The sequence below is a fragment of the Gymnoscopelus braueri genome, assembly GCF_963280865.1.
Source record: "Gymnoscopelus braueri genome assembly, chromosome: 5".
NCBI lineage: Eukaryota > Metazoa > Chordata > Actinopteri > Myctophiformes > Myctophidae > Gymnoscopelus > Gymnoscopelus braueri.
Genome location: NC_137606.1, coordinates 27110780 through 27127737, shown reverse-complemented (window position 1 = coordinate 27127737; position 16958 = coordinate 27110780). Strand labels below are relative to the sequence as shown.

General features: G+C 40.7%; 1 protein-coding gene across 3 annotated transcripts; it reads left to right on the top strand.

The window, feature by feature from the left end:
* Positions 1-226: 226 nt before the first annotated feature.
* On the top strand, positions 227-14121 carry dyrk1ab (dual-specificity tyrosine-(Y)-phosphorylation regulated kinase 1A, b). 3 transcript variants are annotated; one of them, XM_080427925.1, is made up of 12 exons: positions 227-1077; positions 3024-3093; positions 4788-4984; positions 5365-5457; positions 5566-5754; positions 5994-6141; positions 6250-6536; positions 6655-6801; positions 7855-7995; positions 8151-8454; positions 10879-11003; positions 11489-14121. In XM_080427925.1, exons 2-12 carry the CDS (start codon positions 3084-3086, stop codon positions 12083-12085), a joined length of 2238 nt encoding a protein of 745 aa, XP_080284051.1. In that variant the 5' UTR covers positions 227-1077; positions 3024-3083; the 3' UTR covers positions 12086-14121. The 3 variants fall into 3 exon arrangements, with proteins under 3 accessions (XP_080284051.1, XP_080284053.1, XP_080284052.1); XM_080427926.1 differs by lacking the exon at positions 227-1077 and adding an exon at positions 1220-2059; XM_080427927.1 differs by lacking the exon at positions 3024-3093.
* The last annotated feature ends 2837 nt before the right edge of the window (positions 14122-16958 follow it).

Below are 16958 nucleotides of genomic sequence, written 5' to 3'. Positions count from 1 at the left end.
TTTTCAGATGAGGGTCAAATATGTGTCAATTTGAGGGTCATTGGCATGAGAAAGTATGAGAACCACTGGTTTAGACATTTATTTAGTGTAAGTATGGGCTCATTGCTACCAGGCCAGACAGGTAGCTCTACCCTGCTCGAGACACAGTTAGATTTTATTCGTCATTGGTACATCCGGGTACTTTTGTTTTTGATTGACAGTTGCCATGGTAACAAGCCAGAGCATCGCCATTTTGTCAGAAGGTTTTTTTTTCCCCCAGCTCAGTCTTTTCAAATGTTCTCCCTTCCCGCCGGAATAATGCTGTCACTGGATATATCTTTGACATTTTCGGTTAAAGAAATGCGTCGAGTAGATCGGATTAAGAAAATCAAGAGGCAAACGGTTTAACGGAGTTGAGGTAATTAGGCGGCGCCGCGCTAACTCAGTTGTCCGTGTCGCTGGTCCACCGGGCCGGTTCACTGCGCAGGTTTGGACCGCGCGCCATTTTGTGAAAATTGACATAAAATTCTTGTCCAAAAATTATCAGAGGACACGGTTTCTGTTTCATGTTTTTTTCACCCTAGTGATTTGGATTATCTCAACGCTCTCATATATCGAAGTGACCGACGCCGAATTCGTGAAGAAACATTGAAATCCCGAATTTGACTCAACGTTTATTTTAGCGGTAGCTAGAATTGTTAGCTTGAGGCTAGCTAAAGAACCTGGCGCTAGCCAGTGGGAGCTAGCTAATGTTAGCCGCGTTCATTTTGTCAACTAGCTTAGCTAGCTAGCCAGTTTGCTATGGTTAGCCAGTAAGTTCTGCGTGCTAGCAGCTAGATCGGTAACGTTAGCAGACCTGCCGTTCATCTGCTGACATTTGTCAAAGTTACCGAGTGCAGTTGTTTAGTGAACCCTCGTGCTTCTGAAAGGTCAGTAACGTTTAGTCTGGTGGAACTGTGCAGCTCGCCGGTTAGAGGAGCGGGTGATCGGGTTTAAACGTTCCTCGCTAACCGCGCAGGGGAGGGGAGAATCTCAAGCTGGATAAGTTGCCTCATCATACAAGTTATTGGACTTTAAATGAAGATCGTGCCATCAGAGGTGAGCATAAAGTGGAAACTATCTTTTTCTTCTGACGACATGCAACGTTTATATTTATAACCACAGCGGCCGTGTCATCCTAGATGTGTAACGTTAGACTGTGTTGACGTTAATAGTCAAGTTCTAACGGCGCTAGCTTGTCGACCCTTGTTGCTAGGCTAGCGTTAACGTTGGAACTCCAGACAGTAGGTCAACGAACCAACCTTACAGACGGGGGACCGGACACTGTCGCCGCGACCATGTCGCTCGACAAAAATGACGTCATATTCAGCAGAAAAAGGTGTCGACGCGACGTGCGTTGACATTTCTTACAGTTGAAAATACGTCATATTTTTTTCTGTCGAGCAACACGGTCGCGCGACGAACTCGCTCTGAATAGCTGTCATGCTAGTGGTTGTGTTGCTAACGTTGCTAGCGGGCTGTGTGGGCTTGTTGCTGGCAGTGTTGTGAACGTTGCAGCTAACCTTGCAAAGCAGTGCGTGTGTGTGTGTGTGTGTGTGTGTGTGTGTGACTGGCATCAGTGTTGTTAACGCGATCTGAGGTGTTAACGTTGCACTAACGTCGCTTTTCGCCCCCCCTTTTGAAGGCATACATGTTTATGTACGTGTCATTAGACTTTTCCATATTGTGAGAGGTTATATTAACCTATCTGGCTAACATGCTAAACTAGCCAATGGTTAACGTTTTGCTTGTTGACGAGCCAGTGGAACGGGCCCACCAGCAGCAGCACCACAACCCGCTGGCTGAACATCATCGTCACTGGCTAACGTTGGATTGGTGAAAGATACACTGGCTTGTCCCGCAGTTTTGTTGGGTAACGTTAACGGCAGTAGATGGCTAACAGTAAACGCGAGCTTGGATGCGTTTGTCTGTCATTTGTACGGGGGATTTGAGGCATACACAAACGATAGCAAGTGAAGGCGAGAAATGTACTGAATATGCTCTCTAAATTTCAACCATGACGAGATATACCCCATCAACTGTAAGTACAGAGCTGTTCGGATGCCTTTATGGACATACATCTGTAGCTTTGGATTATTTTGGATGGATTACATTTCATTCAACAAGGAATTCGTTCGGGCAACCAGCTGGGTGTGAAATGAAGCATAAGTCAGTAACAGATCGTATACATAGCCATCATTTTATATATGAGACGGCTTCTAATGCCAAGCTAGCTATATTTACACCTATTTAGGCCCGTTCATGCCTTGATGAATAGAAGCCGCGGAAGGAACTGTTCATAGGTCGGTACTGAAAATGAAGAATGTACATTGTCAGTGGAGATGTGTGCTATGAATCTGCTTTGTTGCTATGGTTTTAGATTGTGTTCATTAACAGTATTGGCTGTATTCAAAGAAGTTAAAAGACCATCCCATAGTTTTAATTATTAGATTGATTTCAGTTATCATGTTCAGAGATGGGCTCTAAAGAAACTTCTGCACTTCCTTACATATTTGCATAATCCTACACAGTTATTTCAGCTGAAGTTGGGCTGTGTAACTAATTTATGAACAATGAAAGATGCCAGGTCCATACTGTAGATATACTATAATTTTGAACTGGATTGACATGCTGAGAGGAATATCCAGACTTCTTCAATCCACAACAATAATACAGATTTGATTTGATTCTAGAGTGGTATCTCATCTTTCTCCCCCTGAGTGAACATTGTGTTTATCTAGCTCTATCTGACACCCTTTTTTTAAATTTTAATTGTTTGGGCATTATTGCCTTGAATATGTTTCACTCAATCTAAGCAGCTTGTCTTTGTTTTGTTTTTTTGCATATGAGCTTTATTAGAAATTTTGCAAAAGTTCATGAATTTCCACGAAGTTTCTTCCTAATGTTTGGGTTTTCTATCCCTTCCTTTTCACTAAAGTTTAAACACTGAAATTGAATCCCAGCAAAATTGCAGAATGATAATGATCTGTTTTTATTCTTTGTAGTGGGTTGTGGTTTGCTGCTGGACTCTCCTCCCAGGATGATATGAAATTTTACAGGAGACGATGCATCCAGGTTAGCTGCTATATACTAAGTCTACCTTTGGTGGAGAGGGACAGTGTGAGTTCTTCCTCCCTCTAATAAAGGAATGGTTCTAAATGAGTACAGCAACTAATTTACAGAATTGATTAGAACCCATGTTAAAGTGGTAAAAGTAAAACTGTACTCATTCAAGTAAGTTTATTTATAAAGCACATTTAAAAACAAAAAGCTGTATAGAAAACTTGACCATAGATTGCAATATTTTTTTAAATTTAGGGTCAGGCTTACTCAAAATAATTGCAATAGCCGAGGAACATGTCATCCTGAAATGTATTATTATTTTCAACAAATATATATTGATGAAACCTAGGCAATTTTATTTATGTTAAATTAAATAAATATTCCATTCAATTAAGATGTAGGCCTATGAGATTTAACAAAACATCATTTATAGAGCTCTGTCAAGCTGTCACCTGGGTTCATCCTTGCAAATATATATATAATAAAACAATTATTTTAATATATATATATATATATATATATATATATATATATATATATATATATTCTCCATGTTATATATCATAACGTGGAAATAAATTGAACACATCCTAGTTTTCTTGGTATACAACTGCTATTCTGTTATCTCTAGGTTCCCCTTATTTCATGTACTAGATGTGTATTTTTCCTTTTCCACAGCTGGGTCAGCTTTCTAACGCTCTCAGATAGAGTGCAGGTTTTGGGCTGTGCTGCTATTTTGCTGTCAGGCTCTTGTGTTGAAAGCAGCGTCTAAGTGTGCCAAAGTTCAATTTTATTTCTTGTTTATTTCTTGTTTTCTCATTGGAAAATGGGAGCAGCTCTGCCCTGGCAACAAAAGTAGGCTATTTGCATACTGCGTTGTGATTGGTCTGTGCATTGATGGGCTTGCCAAATCACGCTGTATCTCTGTGGTGATAGGCTATGCTAATTAGGTGCTGTTGCTGGGATTCTGAATAGTGGTTACTGTGTAGCACTGGTGAATTGTGTTGTCTGGTGAGAGATGCTGATAGCTGAACATGCTATTTAATATTTTTTTGATTCCTTCTGGCTTAAAATGAAGGATGATTCACTGTACATACAGTGTGGAGAGATGTATTTTCTTTTTTCTTTACCTTATAAGCCCACATTTATTTGTTCCTTTCCCCTACAATGCTTGATATATATTTGACTGCTATTTTGTATTCAATGTATTAAAATCCTTTGAATATTTATGATTTATATATTTTAGGCAAAAAATATATAATCTTTTTTTCTAATTCAACAATGGATTTATGTGGGGGTTATTTCTCCTACAATATGTTTCCATGATTCATTTTGTTTGTTTAGAAGCATACAATTAATGTCAATTTGCATGATAATGATGCTCAATCATAATTTGCTTGACAGGAATCTTGATTTTTAAGTCTCCAATTTGATTATTTATTTATTTTACCAAGGAAAATGGCACTGTTACATATTGTAATTGCTGGTCATTGGTATTTATTCACTGTAAGGCTTTATGCTCAGAATAAGCTATATTTTCAAATATACTATTTGTATAAATAATGCTACGTTATGATCAGTTGTGAGAAAGAAAATGTGCCTCTTTTACACCCAGGAACCTGTTCTTTTCGCCGCTTTTATTTATATCTTTATAGACATGTTCAATTAATTATCATCCAACTCATGACAGCATTCATCTCTTCTAGGAGGAGAGACTTCAGCATGCAAACCTTCGTCCGTCCGGCTTGCGCCCTCTTTTTCTTTCCACACTGCTGGTCTTCAGATGGCTGCTCCAATGCCCCATACGCACCAGCAGTACAGTGACCGCCACCAGCCAAGCACTGACCAATCTGTTGCGGTCTTACCGTACAGCGATCAGAACCCACAGCTCACTGCCAATCAGGTATACTGTGACTCACATGTTTAGTTAATATTGGTTAACATGCTATTCTTTTTTTACATGCTTAAGAATAGGATGATACAGCGCATGGGGAGCCTGCATCCCACAACACATACCACGTGGATATGTAGCTTATTGGCTCATTCATTGTGTTTCAAGAATCTTAAAAACCCATATATTTTCATCCCCCACATTTTTGTTTTACCCCCAGGCCAGAAGTTACGTCATATGTTTGGTTCAGCCCACCTTATTTACTGTTGTATCATAAACATAATGGTTCATACATCAAGTTATTAATGAGTCCTCAGTCCTGGTACTTGTCAGAGTATGCTTTGTATTGATCATATCGCTGAAATGTTAATATTATTTTCCTGTTTGATCAGAGGCACATGCCCCAGTCCTTTCGTGACCCAACTTCAGCTCCCCTGAGGAAGCTCTCCATTGACCTTATCAAAACATATAAACACATCAATGAGGTGAGAGAGGATTTCTTTCCCTTCTCATTAAAGGTGTTATTACAAATATTTTCCAGGTGGTTTGTTTTAAGATTTAGAAATGTCTTACGTTTCTTGTAATTTGTGCAGGTGTATTATGCAAAAAAGAAGCGACGGCACCAACAGGGTCAGGGCGAAGACTCCAGTCACAAGAAAGAGAGGAAGGTCTTCAACGATGGCTATGACGATGATAACTATGACTACATCGTCAAGAATGGGGAGAAATGGATGGACCGCTATGAAATCGATTCCTTGATAGGCAAAGGGTCCTTTGGACAGGTGCTTAATAATAAATACATGTGAAAGTAAATGTGGCATCACTGGCATGTGAAATGGATAATAAAGGATACTGTGGTACTGATCTGCTCTATGTAGTAAATACAGTCGATGTATTGGTATGTTCATTCTGGTGAAAAGAATTGCTATGTGAACTGAGAAATTGCTGTCTTCTGATACTGTAAACATGTCTACACTAAATATGTTAACGGATGTTTATTTTCCCCGCCATCCATCCACAGGTTGTGAAAGCCTATGACCGTACAGAGCAGGAATGGGTTGCCATTAAGATCATCAAGAACAAGAAAGCTTTTCTCAATCAAGCCCAGATTGAAGTGCGCCTCCTAGAGCTCATGAACAAACATGATACTGAGATGAAATACTACATAGGTAATGTTCTTTTACCTTTGCCATTTGCACTGTATGCTTTCTCACAAAGTATTTTGAAGGCTTTGTGTATGTTTATTGACTTAGAGACACTCTGTGCTTCCTCACCAGTTCACCTCAAGCGTCACTTCATGTTCCGAAACCACCTCTGCCTCGTGTTTGAGATGCTTTCATATAACCTGTACGACCTACTGCGGAATACCAACTTCCGCGGCGTCTCTCTCAACCTCACCCGGAAGTTTGCCCAGCAGCTATGTACGGCGCTGCTCTTCCTGGCCACGCCTGAGCTCAGCATCATCCACTGTGACCTGAAGCCTGAGAACATCCTCCTGTGTAACCCCAAGAGGAGTGCCATCAAAATAGTGGACTTTGGCAGCTCATGCCAATTAGGACAAAGGGTACCTATCTACAGATTACACAATCAATGATAATGACACTTATTGTAGATGAATAACCAGATAATTTCTAACTTAAGGCCTTAAAGCTAAAATCTATGGTGTATTTAATTTTTTAAAGATATACCAGTACATCCAGAGTCGCTTCTACCGCTCCCCAGAGGTGCTGCTAGGAATGCCCTATGACCTGGCCATCGACATGTGGTCCCTGGGCTGCATTTTGGTGGAGATGCACACTGGAGAGCCCCTCTTCAGTGGAGCCAATGAGGTACAGTGTTGGAAATGACAACATTAACCAAATCACACATTTGTACCCAGTAGTGAGAAGTTGTAGTATTATGCAAGTAACTGGAAAGAAAGATGAGTTAAGTGAGCGATGTTGGAAATATTGATGGATTTAGTTTCTTTCTGTTCACTGTTGCATGTTTAGGTCACCTTACAACCAATAATGCTGAGCTGCAGTTGTGCAATTTTGAGACCCCCAGGAACAGTAGCTGCTGTAACAGTACAGTAAGCTAATAGGGATCTAATAAATAGATAAAATCAATAGCCAGTAAAATAATGTTAGACCTAAGGGGGAGATTCTTTCATTGTGTAACATTAATGCCCATAAATTGCTCTCAAATATTCAAGATTCTTGAACTGACTGTGGGTAGGGTGGCTGTGGCTCAGGAGGTAGAGTGACTGGTTTGATCCCCGGCTCTTCCTGGCTTAATGTTGAAGTGTCTTTGAGCAGGACACTGAACCCCTAACTGCTCCCAATTTGTTTTTGTAGACCTTTTTAATCCCATGGGGGGGGGGGGTTAAGTATCTTGCTCAGAGACACTTCGACACGGACCGGGGCTGGGAGGCAAACCGGTGACCTTCTGATTACTAGACCGCCTCATTATCCACTAATCTACGTCCACCCCTAAAAACAAGCAAAAAACACTAAGCTACGACCACCCGATGAGGGTGGTTCCTTGCATGGTTACCCCCACTGTCTGTGTCTGTGGCTTCCTATAGCACCTTTATCCAAGCACGTTGTAAAGTGCTTGGATACAGGTGCTATAGAAATGCAGACCATTCACCATTTAATTCATTTTTCAATTCAAATTGCAGGTTGAACTTAAGGGTACATTGTATAATTGACATCATATTCAGATTTGTTATATCATGGTTGTATTGTGCAGGGTTGTACAAAAACTAAAGTATTTCATTGAATACTGTGCTTAGATGAATTTGGTAGAATGGTTCACTTTTTTTTTTACCAGAAAATAATTAAGATCAATAAACAAAAAGTATTTGGCATCTTTGCTAACTTTGCCAACAATTTCCTCAGGTGGACCAGATGAACAAAATAGTTGAAGTTCTTGGTATTCCTCCCAATCACATAATGGACCTAGCCCCAAAAGCCAGGAAATTCTTTGAGAAGCTATCAGATGGTACTTGGAGTGTTAAGAAGACCAAAGATGGCAAAAGGGTGAGCCCAATTAATTGTCTCAATGTCTTCTCAATATAAGCCAATTTGTGCATTTGAATCATGTTTTTAACCAACCATGGTTGCAACTATTTGGTGTTATGCACAGTTCCCTTGGTAGTAAACCTCTTCACCTTTGTGCGCCTTTCCATGAGCAGTATAAGCCTCCAGCCTCACGGAAGCTCCACTCCATTCTGGGTGTGGAGGCAGGGGGCCCAGGTGGCCGACGTGCGGGGGAGTCTGGCCACGCTGTGGCAGACTACTTGAAGTTTAAGGACCTGATCCTCCGGATGCTGGACTATGACCCGAAGAGCCGCATCCAGCCCTACTACGCCCTGCAGCACAGCTTCTTCAAGAAGACTGCGGACGAGGGGACCAACACGAGCAGCAGCGTGTCCACGAGCCCCGCACTAGAGCAGTCCCAGTCTTCAGGAACCACCTCCAGCACCTCCTCTAGTTCAGGTAACTTCCACATGAATGTTCTTCAGCTCTTCTCATTTAATCAATTATCGATAGTTAGTTACTTGCATTGTAGACTAGGTCAGATTTCCAAAAGTCTTGACCCCGAAGGCAAATCATGTTCATTTATGACTTTATGAATTTATGTTTTCTAGGGGTATTAATGGATGCTGAATCCAAATCCGCTGTATGTCCAGCTAAAAAATTAGTGTTAATGCCTCAAAATTGACAATTTAAATATTTTTTACTAAACAAGGTAGACGCTTGATTGAATTTAGTTTTTTAGGTTTTCATGGGGAATCCAATGCCATATTCTGATTTGAGATCAAATGTGAGGAAACTGCTTCAAACTCTTCTAAGACCTCCATGTGATGCATGGCTATCGTTAGACCGACAGGGATGTCAGTCTGGCTCACTTGATAGTCTGCGCTGGTCCCCTAGTGGACCTCCAGGCAGATCATGCTGGCTCCTACTGTATGCCCAAGATAGGCACTTGTGGGCGCACATAGGTAGCGAGGAGAGTTGGTCCCCGGTGGTGGTGTGCAAGGCTGTATGTCAGGCAGACAGTGATATCCCTATGCCAGAATGGCAGAATGGCATAGGGGTTCTGACATCTCCACAGTGAGTGCCACACCCTCTCCAGGCCCATAAGGGGCCATGTCTCTCCACTGTAACCCCACTGAGTAGCCCATCTTCCCCACACACCTAATGGTCCAGGTCAGTCCCAAAGGTACAGTATTTGTAGTGTGCCCCCCATCCAGTTATTACACTGGCCTGGGGCGCAGTCTGAAAACAGAGAAAAACATAGGACAAGACAAAGAAGATGTTGGGGCTGATCAATTTATCCCGCTTTGTAAACCGCTGTGCCTCAACCTGACCACTTTGAGTTTCTCACTTGCGGGTCAAAGTCGACAATACTTAAGGCTGTTGGGTGTGTGATATTTTGTATGGATCTTAGTAACCGCAAGATGCATCCATCACACCATTCCATCCACCGCCCATAGGCTGTTGAGAGCCACCGTTTCATGTATTGTGATTATTTCCTCACATGGATTAACCATTCACTGTTGTCATATGAACATTTCTTAAACGTTAGTGGAGCAAGTTAAGCTTATGTGGCAAAGGAAGGAGTAAGTATCCCCTGTGCTGCAGTGAGCGCAGAGCCAGCGTGAATGGTCAGTCTTAGTGTGGCCCCACACACAGTCGTGTGCACATACACACTTCGTCACCTTCTCTTCCTCCGAAGAATGTTACCTTATTCAATATTCTTAACTGTGCTTTTACTGAAATATTAACTAAGAAAACAGAAAAATATGAATACTATTTTTATTCATTTTAATTCAGATTTTCATTTCTTCAGAAAAGCATTTGGCAACCCCTCTAAATTAATTGCCGACCCCTCAGGGGGCCGCGACCCCCAGGTTGAGAACTACTGCTCTGAAGTAGGCTACCCAGGCCCCTTACTACTGAGGCATTTGACATTGTGGAGCAGTATCTGGTAGTAGTAGTATTTGAGAAATTTAAATGAATAAATAAAGCAAAGTTTTAATTTACATGCACCCAGCAAGATACTGTATACTTTCCCACAACACATTGGTTTGTGATGAGAGGGAAAAGTGGGTGTGGTTGTTTTTCTGCCAAGGAGTGCTATTGGTGCAAAACAAGTGCTTGCAATTGATCCAGGATCATGAAAAATCATAGTTTGACCCCGCACAAGCTACTTATGGCAGAATTTAATGTTGTAAAATGTTCCCACATAAAGTTGCAGGTACCCCAACTTACAGCGAGTCTCGAGTTCCCCTAGGGGATTAAATAAATTATAAAATAAATGTGTGTGTGTGTGTTACTAGTCACCTTTACAAACATGAAGACCGTTCTTGGTAAGGAATTTGTCCCAAGTTTTTTGCAATAACTCACCATATATGAGTTTCAAGCAGTTTCCTCACATTTGATCAGAATATGGCATTGGATTCTCCATATACCTTAAAAATGAAAACCTTAAAAAGCTAAATTCAATCAAGTTTCTATCTTCATTCAAAAACAATATGTTAGATTTGGATTCAGCACCCCTTAATACCCCTTGAAAACATTTGTCAAAAAGCACATTTTCTGAAATTCTGCCTAGTCTATTGAGTGATTTTACAGGCCCAGACTTGATGACTTCATCACCTCTACACATTACAGATTGGATCAAACATTATATTGCAAAACTCTTATCCAGCACTATAAGTACTAGCTATTGACCATGTGACAATATGAAGTCCTGCCTCTATCTGAACATGTATGTTATCATAACAACAAATGGCTTACAAATGTAGTCTGTGTAATTTTTTATTCATTCTTAATGTGTCAATGCTCTAGTTATTCAGAGTTTTGTTTTTGTAACAATAATGAAGTTGTGCTTGGTACACATTTTGCCCCTTTTAGGAGGGTCATCTGGGACGAGTACCAGTGGCAGAGCGAGGTCAGACCCCACCCACCACCACTTGCACAGTGGAGGGCACTTTGGCACGGCCCTGCCTGCCATTGATGGTGACAGCCTCTGCCCACAGGTTCGTCAGCCTGCAATGTTTAATGTCAGATAATTTAGCAATTGGTGTATATAAGACACAATATCATATTTGTAATATTTGTTTACAATGATCATCATTATAAGTGTCTATTTTTTTTTTATTGATTCAATGTCAACGCCAGAGTTTTAAGTATGGCACTTCATCACCGTCACTCAAATTCAAGTTCTTGTTTGAACTTCATGTAGTTAAAAATTTCAATCTTGTTATTGGCTTGAATAATATTTCAAAGACCAATGCCAAAGTTTAATACTATCTTAAATTAAAGTTTAAATAAAATTTTATTTCAGTCAAAGTAAAGTTGTAGTTGTATGAAAACAAGTGATTCTGCTGAGACAAACTTGTTGAAATATGTTTATATTTGATATACAAATAAAGGTAATTTTACCTTAAGTTGCCTGAAATCTTGTGTATACCTTGGGAAATATAGAAGTATTCAAATATTTTTGTTTGCTGGATATTGACAGGCAAGACAGCCTTACCCTCCTCCATTGGTATGGGGGGGAGGCGTTGGACCAGAGGCAGTCACTGGAGAGACGCACCCAGTTCAGGAGACCACCTTCCATGTTCCCCCTCAGCACCCTAAGGCCCTACATCCCCACTCACACCCCCATCACCACCACGGGCACATGATGGCCACCCGGCCACGCCCGCGCCACTACACCTCCCCGACACACAGCTCCTCGACACAGGACTCCATGGAGGTGGTACATGGCCATCTGTCCATGACCTCCCTGTCTTCCTCTGCCTCCTCTTCCTCGACGTCGTCCTCTTCCACTGGGAACCATGGCAACCAGGCCTACCAGCTCCGCCACCTGCCCGCTGGTGCCCTGGACTTTGGTCAGAACGGTGGGCTCGGTGGGCTGAGTATGGGGCTGGGTGCCTTCTCAAACCCGCGGCAGGAGACTGGCATGGCAGCGCACCCCGCGTTCCCCATGGGCACGAACACAGGGCCTGCCCACTACCTAGCGGAAGGCCACCTGGGCATGAGGCAGGGCATGGACCGAGAGGAGTCTCCGATGACTGGAGTGTGTGTGCAGCAGAGTTCCATGGCCAGCTCGTGACTGCACTGACATTTGGCTGTGTGTTCCCCCTGTGCGTCATTTTTAAGGTGATGTTTTTTACTACAAGGTGTGTTGAGAACAAAAGCTGCTCACGTCAGAAGGGAGATATCACTGAACCGCTACTACAGAGAAAAACATTTTGTTAAAAGTATATATGTAATTTTCATCAAATTTCTTTTCAATCATTAGGCACAAAGTAATATTGCAGAATAACCATAGTAAGATTGAGACATCCATCTTACCATTTCACAGATTCCATGTAACCATCGAGTAATCACCATATGGTATTATGTGGCAAAATCTTCTGAGGAGCATTTCAGAATGAAGTTTTAAGCTGTTTTACAGGTAGCTGTCAGTGATGAAATGCTTAGCGTCCTCTTTCGGTTCAAACAGTGGAATGTCTGACATTACTGTTCCACTGGTTATTAATTGTTTTGCCCTTTTTTAAGTGAAATTTCACATAAGAGCTGCTTGTAAATCCTGTAGCTTGATGAGGGGAAGTGTTTGCGGTGATATTTCATGTTGTTGGTCGGTATTGTGTAACTCTGTAAAAGGGGAGCACATAGCAGTGGAGTCCCTACAGCGTGTGCTGGCCAAGTGGAGGGGAGACCCTGCAGGTGGATACCGACGCCGGTCGGCTGGAAAGAGGGAGGTGGTACCCCTCAGGCCTAGAGGCCCTGTAGTCCTGCAGCTGCAACCGGGCCTGGCACAAACGAGAGCAGCAGTGGGCTTGGGAGACGGAAGACTCCAGCCCAATGAATGGAAGACAGTCAGTGGCTGGTTCTTAGATAACCCTTTGGCCTTATGACTCATGGACTTGGAACGAGATGGAGCTGGACATTATTATTTGAATTAAGATGGCTTTTCTCTATTTTTCTCTCTAGACAGCCCTTAATTCTTTAAGGAAATTAAAACAACATAGAAAAAGGTAAATAAGAATGGTAATTTGAGGCCTTTCTCTACAAAGATTTCTTCTTCAGCAGGGCCCCACATAACAGGGTCTTATTGTACACAACAACCTCCTAAACATTACTTCCTTGAGATCTTGTTCACCGATTAAGGATTTTGCAGTGGAAAGAACTATCTATTCCAGAGTCTACCGTTTTACTTTTTTGTTACTTTTTTCCCTTTTGCATGTAGTTCCTCATCAGAACACCTGCACAAGTCTCTCCATCCGAAACATGGAAACTGAAGAAAAATAATAATAATAAGTTAAGTGACTGCCTTTTTTCTCCTCAAATTATGCTGTGAATTTTACAAGAATTTATTTTCCCTTTGGATATGTTTTTATACCAAAGCAGTTGTTTTATAGCATATAGGTGTCTGTAACCAATAATGTAGCAGTTCACCACTTTTGACGCAAAGTTTATCAAGATCTTATTTTAACGTCAATACAAAACAGCTGCAATATATTACTTTAGCAAAACTGGAGATCGTTGTTGAGACCGTTGGCTATTGTGTATTCTGATCAGATTTGTTTGCAACGTTTTACCAAAACTGTTTCCATATTAATTGGTAGGTTATTTTGGGAGTCTTTTAAAACTTTGGTATGTTAGAGAATTTGGTAGTTACTCTGCAGGCTCCGGAGTAGCAAGATAGAAGCTGATGGTTAAAAAAAAAAAGGAGACTAATGCGTTCTATTTCTGTGTCGTTGTTTTTCTTTTGCCCCCCATCATACTATTTCAAAGGGTTTTGCTGCCTTTCATACATCATTTGGTCAACTTGCTAGTTTTCTGCCATGACTTTTTGTGTCATTGTCCTGGCAGGAAAGGGATACTTGTGGCAAATCGGAATTTGTTTGAAATGGTTTTGTTCTGGTTTGTTAGGGCAGATCCCCATGGTTGTTGTCCTATTCAAAGGGAATTGGTGCCCGTCAGCCCACAATCACATGCTCGGCTTTGGCAGACATGTATGTCCTCGGAACATTACAGTTGATACAGAATATTCTTTTATTTTTTTTCGTTTGTTTTTGTTTTTTTATATCAGGGATTTTGAAGTGCTTTCTCTTTCTGTTGCTCATTTTATCAACTTTGGAATTAGACAGAAAACCTGCCCACAACTGCATTTTAAGTACAGGGCAGGACACAGGTCATTTTAATGTCATAATTCAAAAGGAGAGACCATCATAAGGACAAATCATGTTTGGTATTTCAACAAATACAAATGTAACGCTACCTATATTGAGATTGGAGTTTTATCTGGATGTCAAGGTTAACTGCAAATTTGCAATCATTTTTCATACCCCTGAGAATTTGAGACATTCAGAAATTGCCAGTAGTTTGATTACTGGCACTCATACTGGTACTAAACATTCCAAAATAAAGACTGAAAAAAAAAAAAAAGACTGCAGTGACTCGTAAGTGTGCGCCTATTTCAGATCATGCTGATTGACCTCTTATTTAGAGCAGTTGTCATGAAATGCAGCCCCTTTTTAATAGTTGAAATAGAATTTATGTATATATTTATATTTTTTTAATAAAGGAAGTATAGAACTCACTACCTTGCTCCTGCTGGTATGTTGATTATGTTTGTCAATGTGGTGACCATTCAGTGGGCAGGAACTCCTGTTTTCTTAGTGGCAAAACCTTGCCTTTTGGCAGAGGTACTTGACTGCATCAGGACAACACTATGAGGTAGGGTTTGAATCAAACAGGGAAAGCTAGATCTTCAAACCTTAATAATTTTCACAGGGTATATTGTAAGTGCATGTACATCACAAACCTTACTTTTTGGTTAAATGAGAAGCACATGGTTGAAAAGTGGTTCCATTTTCCATAAGCCTGTTCTGTTTGTGGGTTTTACACAAACGTGTATACTTGTTGACATTATATCTTACACCCAACAGAAGTCTAAGTCCTCTGATTTCATTTGAATATTTTTCCTTAAGTTTTTTTCCCCACATTTTATCACTTTTTTTGTACATGCAACATGCACTATAAAATTGAACAGCATGGGGGAAAGGATAAGTCCATGTATCCACAGATTGTAAGATCTAGTCAAGACTTTGCTGTGTTTATGACAATGCCCTTTGTATTATATTAAGACAGTCTTATGTATGATATATAAAAAGAAGTTAATTGAAATCTTTTGTGTGTCTTCATTCTTCTCTGTCGGATGTGTATTGCTAGTATCTAGTAGGAAGCGTAAGTTGTTGCCTTGAAGTTATTGTGAAATGCATATATCCTAGCTTTCTGATTGAGATGGTTATAATCTTGAATGAACTAGTAACGTTAACAAACTAGAACAAAAGTACGGTAAATTAAAGTCGAATGAGTAAATTGTGCGTTTAGTTAAAACTGTCAATACTGATGAACTTAGCCAATCATAAGCCCTGGCTCGTTGGTCTAGGGGTATGATTCTCGCTTCGGGTGCGAGAGGTCCCGGGTTCAAATCCCGGACGAGCCCATTTTTTTTTCCTACAAATGGGACTCGTTCATTGATCGTGATTTGTTTATTTGAAAGGAACTATTGCCAAAGTAAGTATCCACTATGAACTAGAGACAGCAACGAAAATAGAGTGAAATCTAGTCATAAACTGTACACTATAAGGGGATACTTCCGGTGACGTTACAAATGGAAATCGACAGCGTTTTTGTCTCGAGTGACAATACTAAGGGCTCGACCGGGATTTGAACCCGGGACCTCTCGCACCCTAAGCGAGAATCATACCCCTAGACCAACGAGCCACGTGACGCTTGTATATAGATCATTTTACAAAATCCTTTCTTGAGCGAGGTATTCAATGTTATTGTTTTTTAGGGGGTGGGGGTAGACAGTCGATATAGATATAGATACGTGTATTCTTTTATGCACACATGCGGATCGGATCACATTCAGAGTAGAATAGACTACAGCTGATGTATGACTAGCGATACAAAGGAAGCGTAGTAGGTAACACATTATGTTGAGGATCAAACGTTATTTTAATGAATAGGTTACCATCTTAATGCACAAGTGCGATCCCTTTCTTGCTACTTTGCAGGTTAGTTATTTTGAGGTTAAGTTTTATTTGTGAAACATTGACGGAGTCCTTGACGTCACAGCACAGTACATGTTTTGACCTCCATCCCTCCACTCCACGAATGTTACGTATTATCATGTTCGCAGTGGTGTAAAGTAACTAATTACATTTACTCAATGTTGAGGTATTTTTTACTTTAGTGGAAGTGGAGTATTTCCAATTTTCAGTACTTAAACTTCTACTCCACTATCTCTCAGAGGCAAATATTGTACTTTTACTCCACTACAATTATTTGAAAACTTTAGTTACTAGTTACTTTGTAGATTTGTATTATTATTACAAAACTTACATTACCCACTCCAGCATTTGAAAATATTTGAAAACTTGTGAAATGAGACATTCTGTATGAGTACTTTCTACTAGTACATTTTGATACCAATACTTTAATTTGTACTTTTACTCAAGTCATTTTTTTATTCCGGACTTTTACTTGTAACAGAGTATATATACATTGCAGTATTGATACTTTAACTTAGGTATAAAAATGTGAGTACTTTTTCCACCACTGCATGACGCATATTCGTTTCAAAATGTAGTATCGTGCCTGCCTGGTCGTTGACGAAAACCGAAGTAAGAAGCGACACTTAAATCCAACTAGTCCCACGACCTGGCTACGGTGCAACGGCCAAACCAACCAGTGGGATGCAGTGTTGTGCTACAATAACTACGAACTGGCCGGAAATGTACAAGACGAAGAAGAAAATACAATGTCGGTTGCCGCGTTGCCATGTCTGCTTATTATAAGCAACTTTGGGCTGTTTTTTTTTTGCAAAGTAAAGTTGCTTGTAAATATTGGTAGTTGCGGGTTGCGTTTTTGTTGGGCTCTTTTTAAAGTGTAGTTGCTTATTTGGG

What these genes read in the sequence shown, in the direction of transcription:
- dyrk1ab (XM_080427925.1), top strand. An exon ending in CACAGCTCACTGCCAATCAG is followed by an intron (nt 4,985 to 5,364) that starts GTATACTGTGAC and finishes CTGTTTGATCAG; the next exon opens with AGGCACATGCCCCAGTCCTT. An exon ending in AGACCAAAGATGGCAAAAGG is followed by an intron (nt 7,996 to 8,150) that starts GTGAGCCCAATT and finishes TTCCATGAGCAG; the next exon opens with TATAAGCCTCCAGCCTCACG.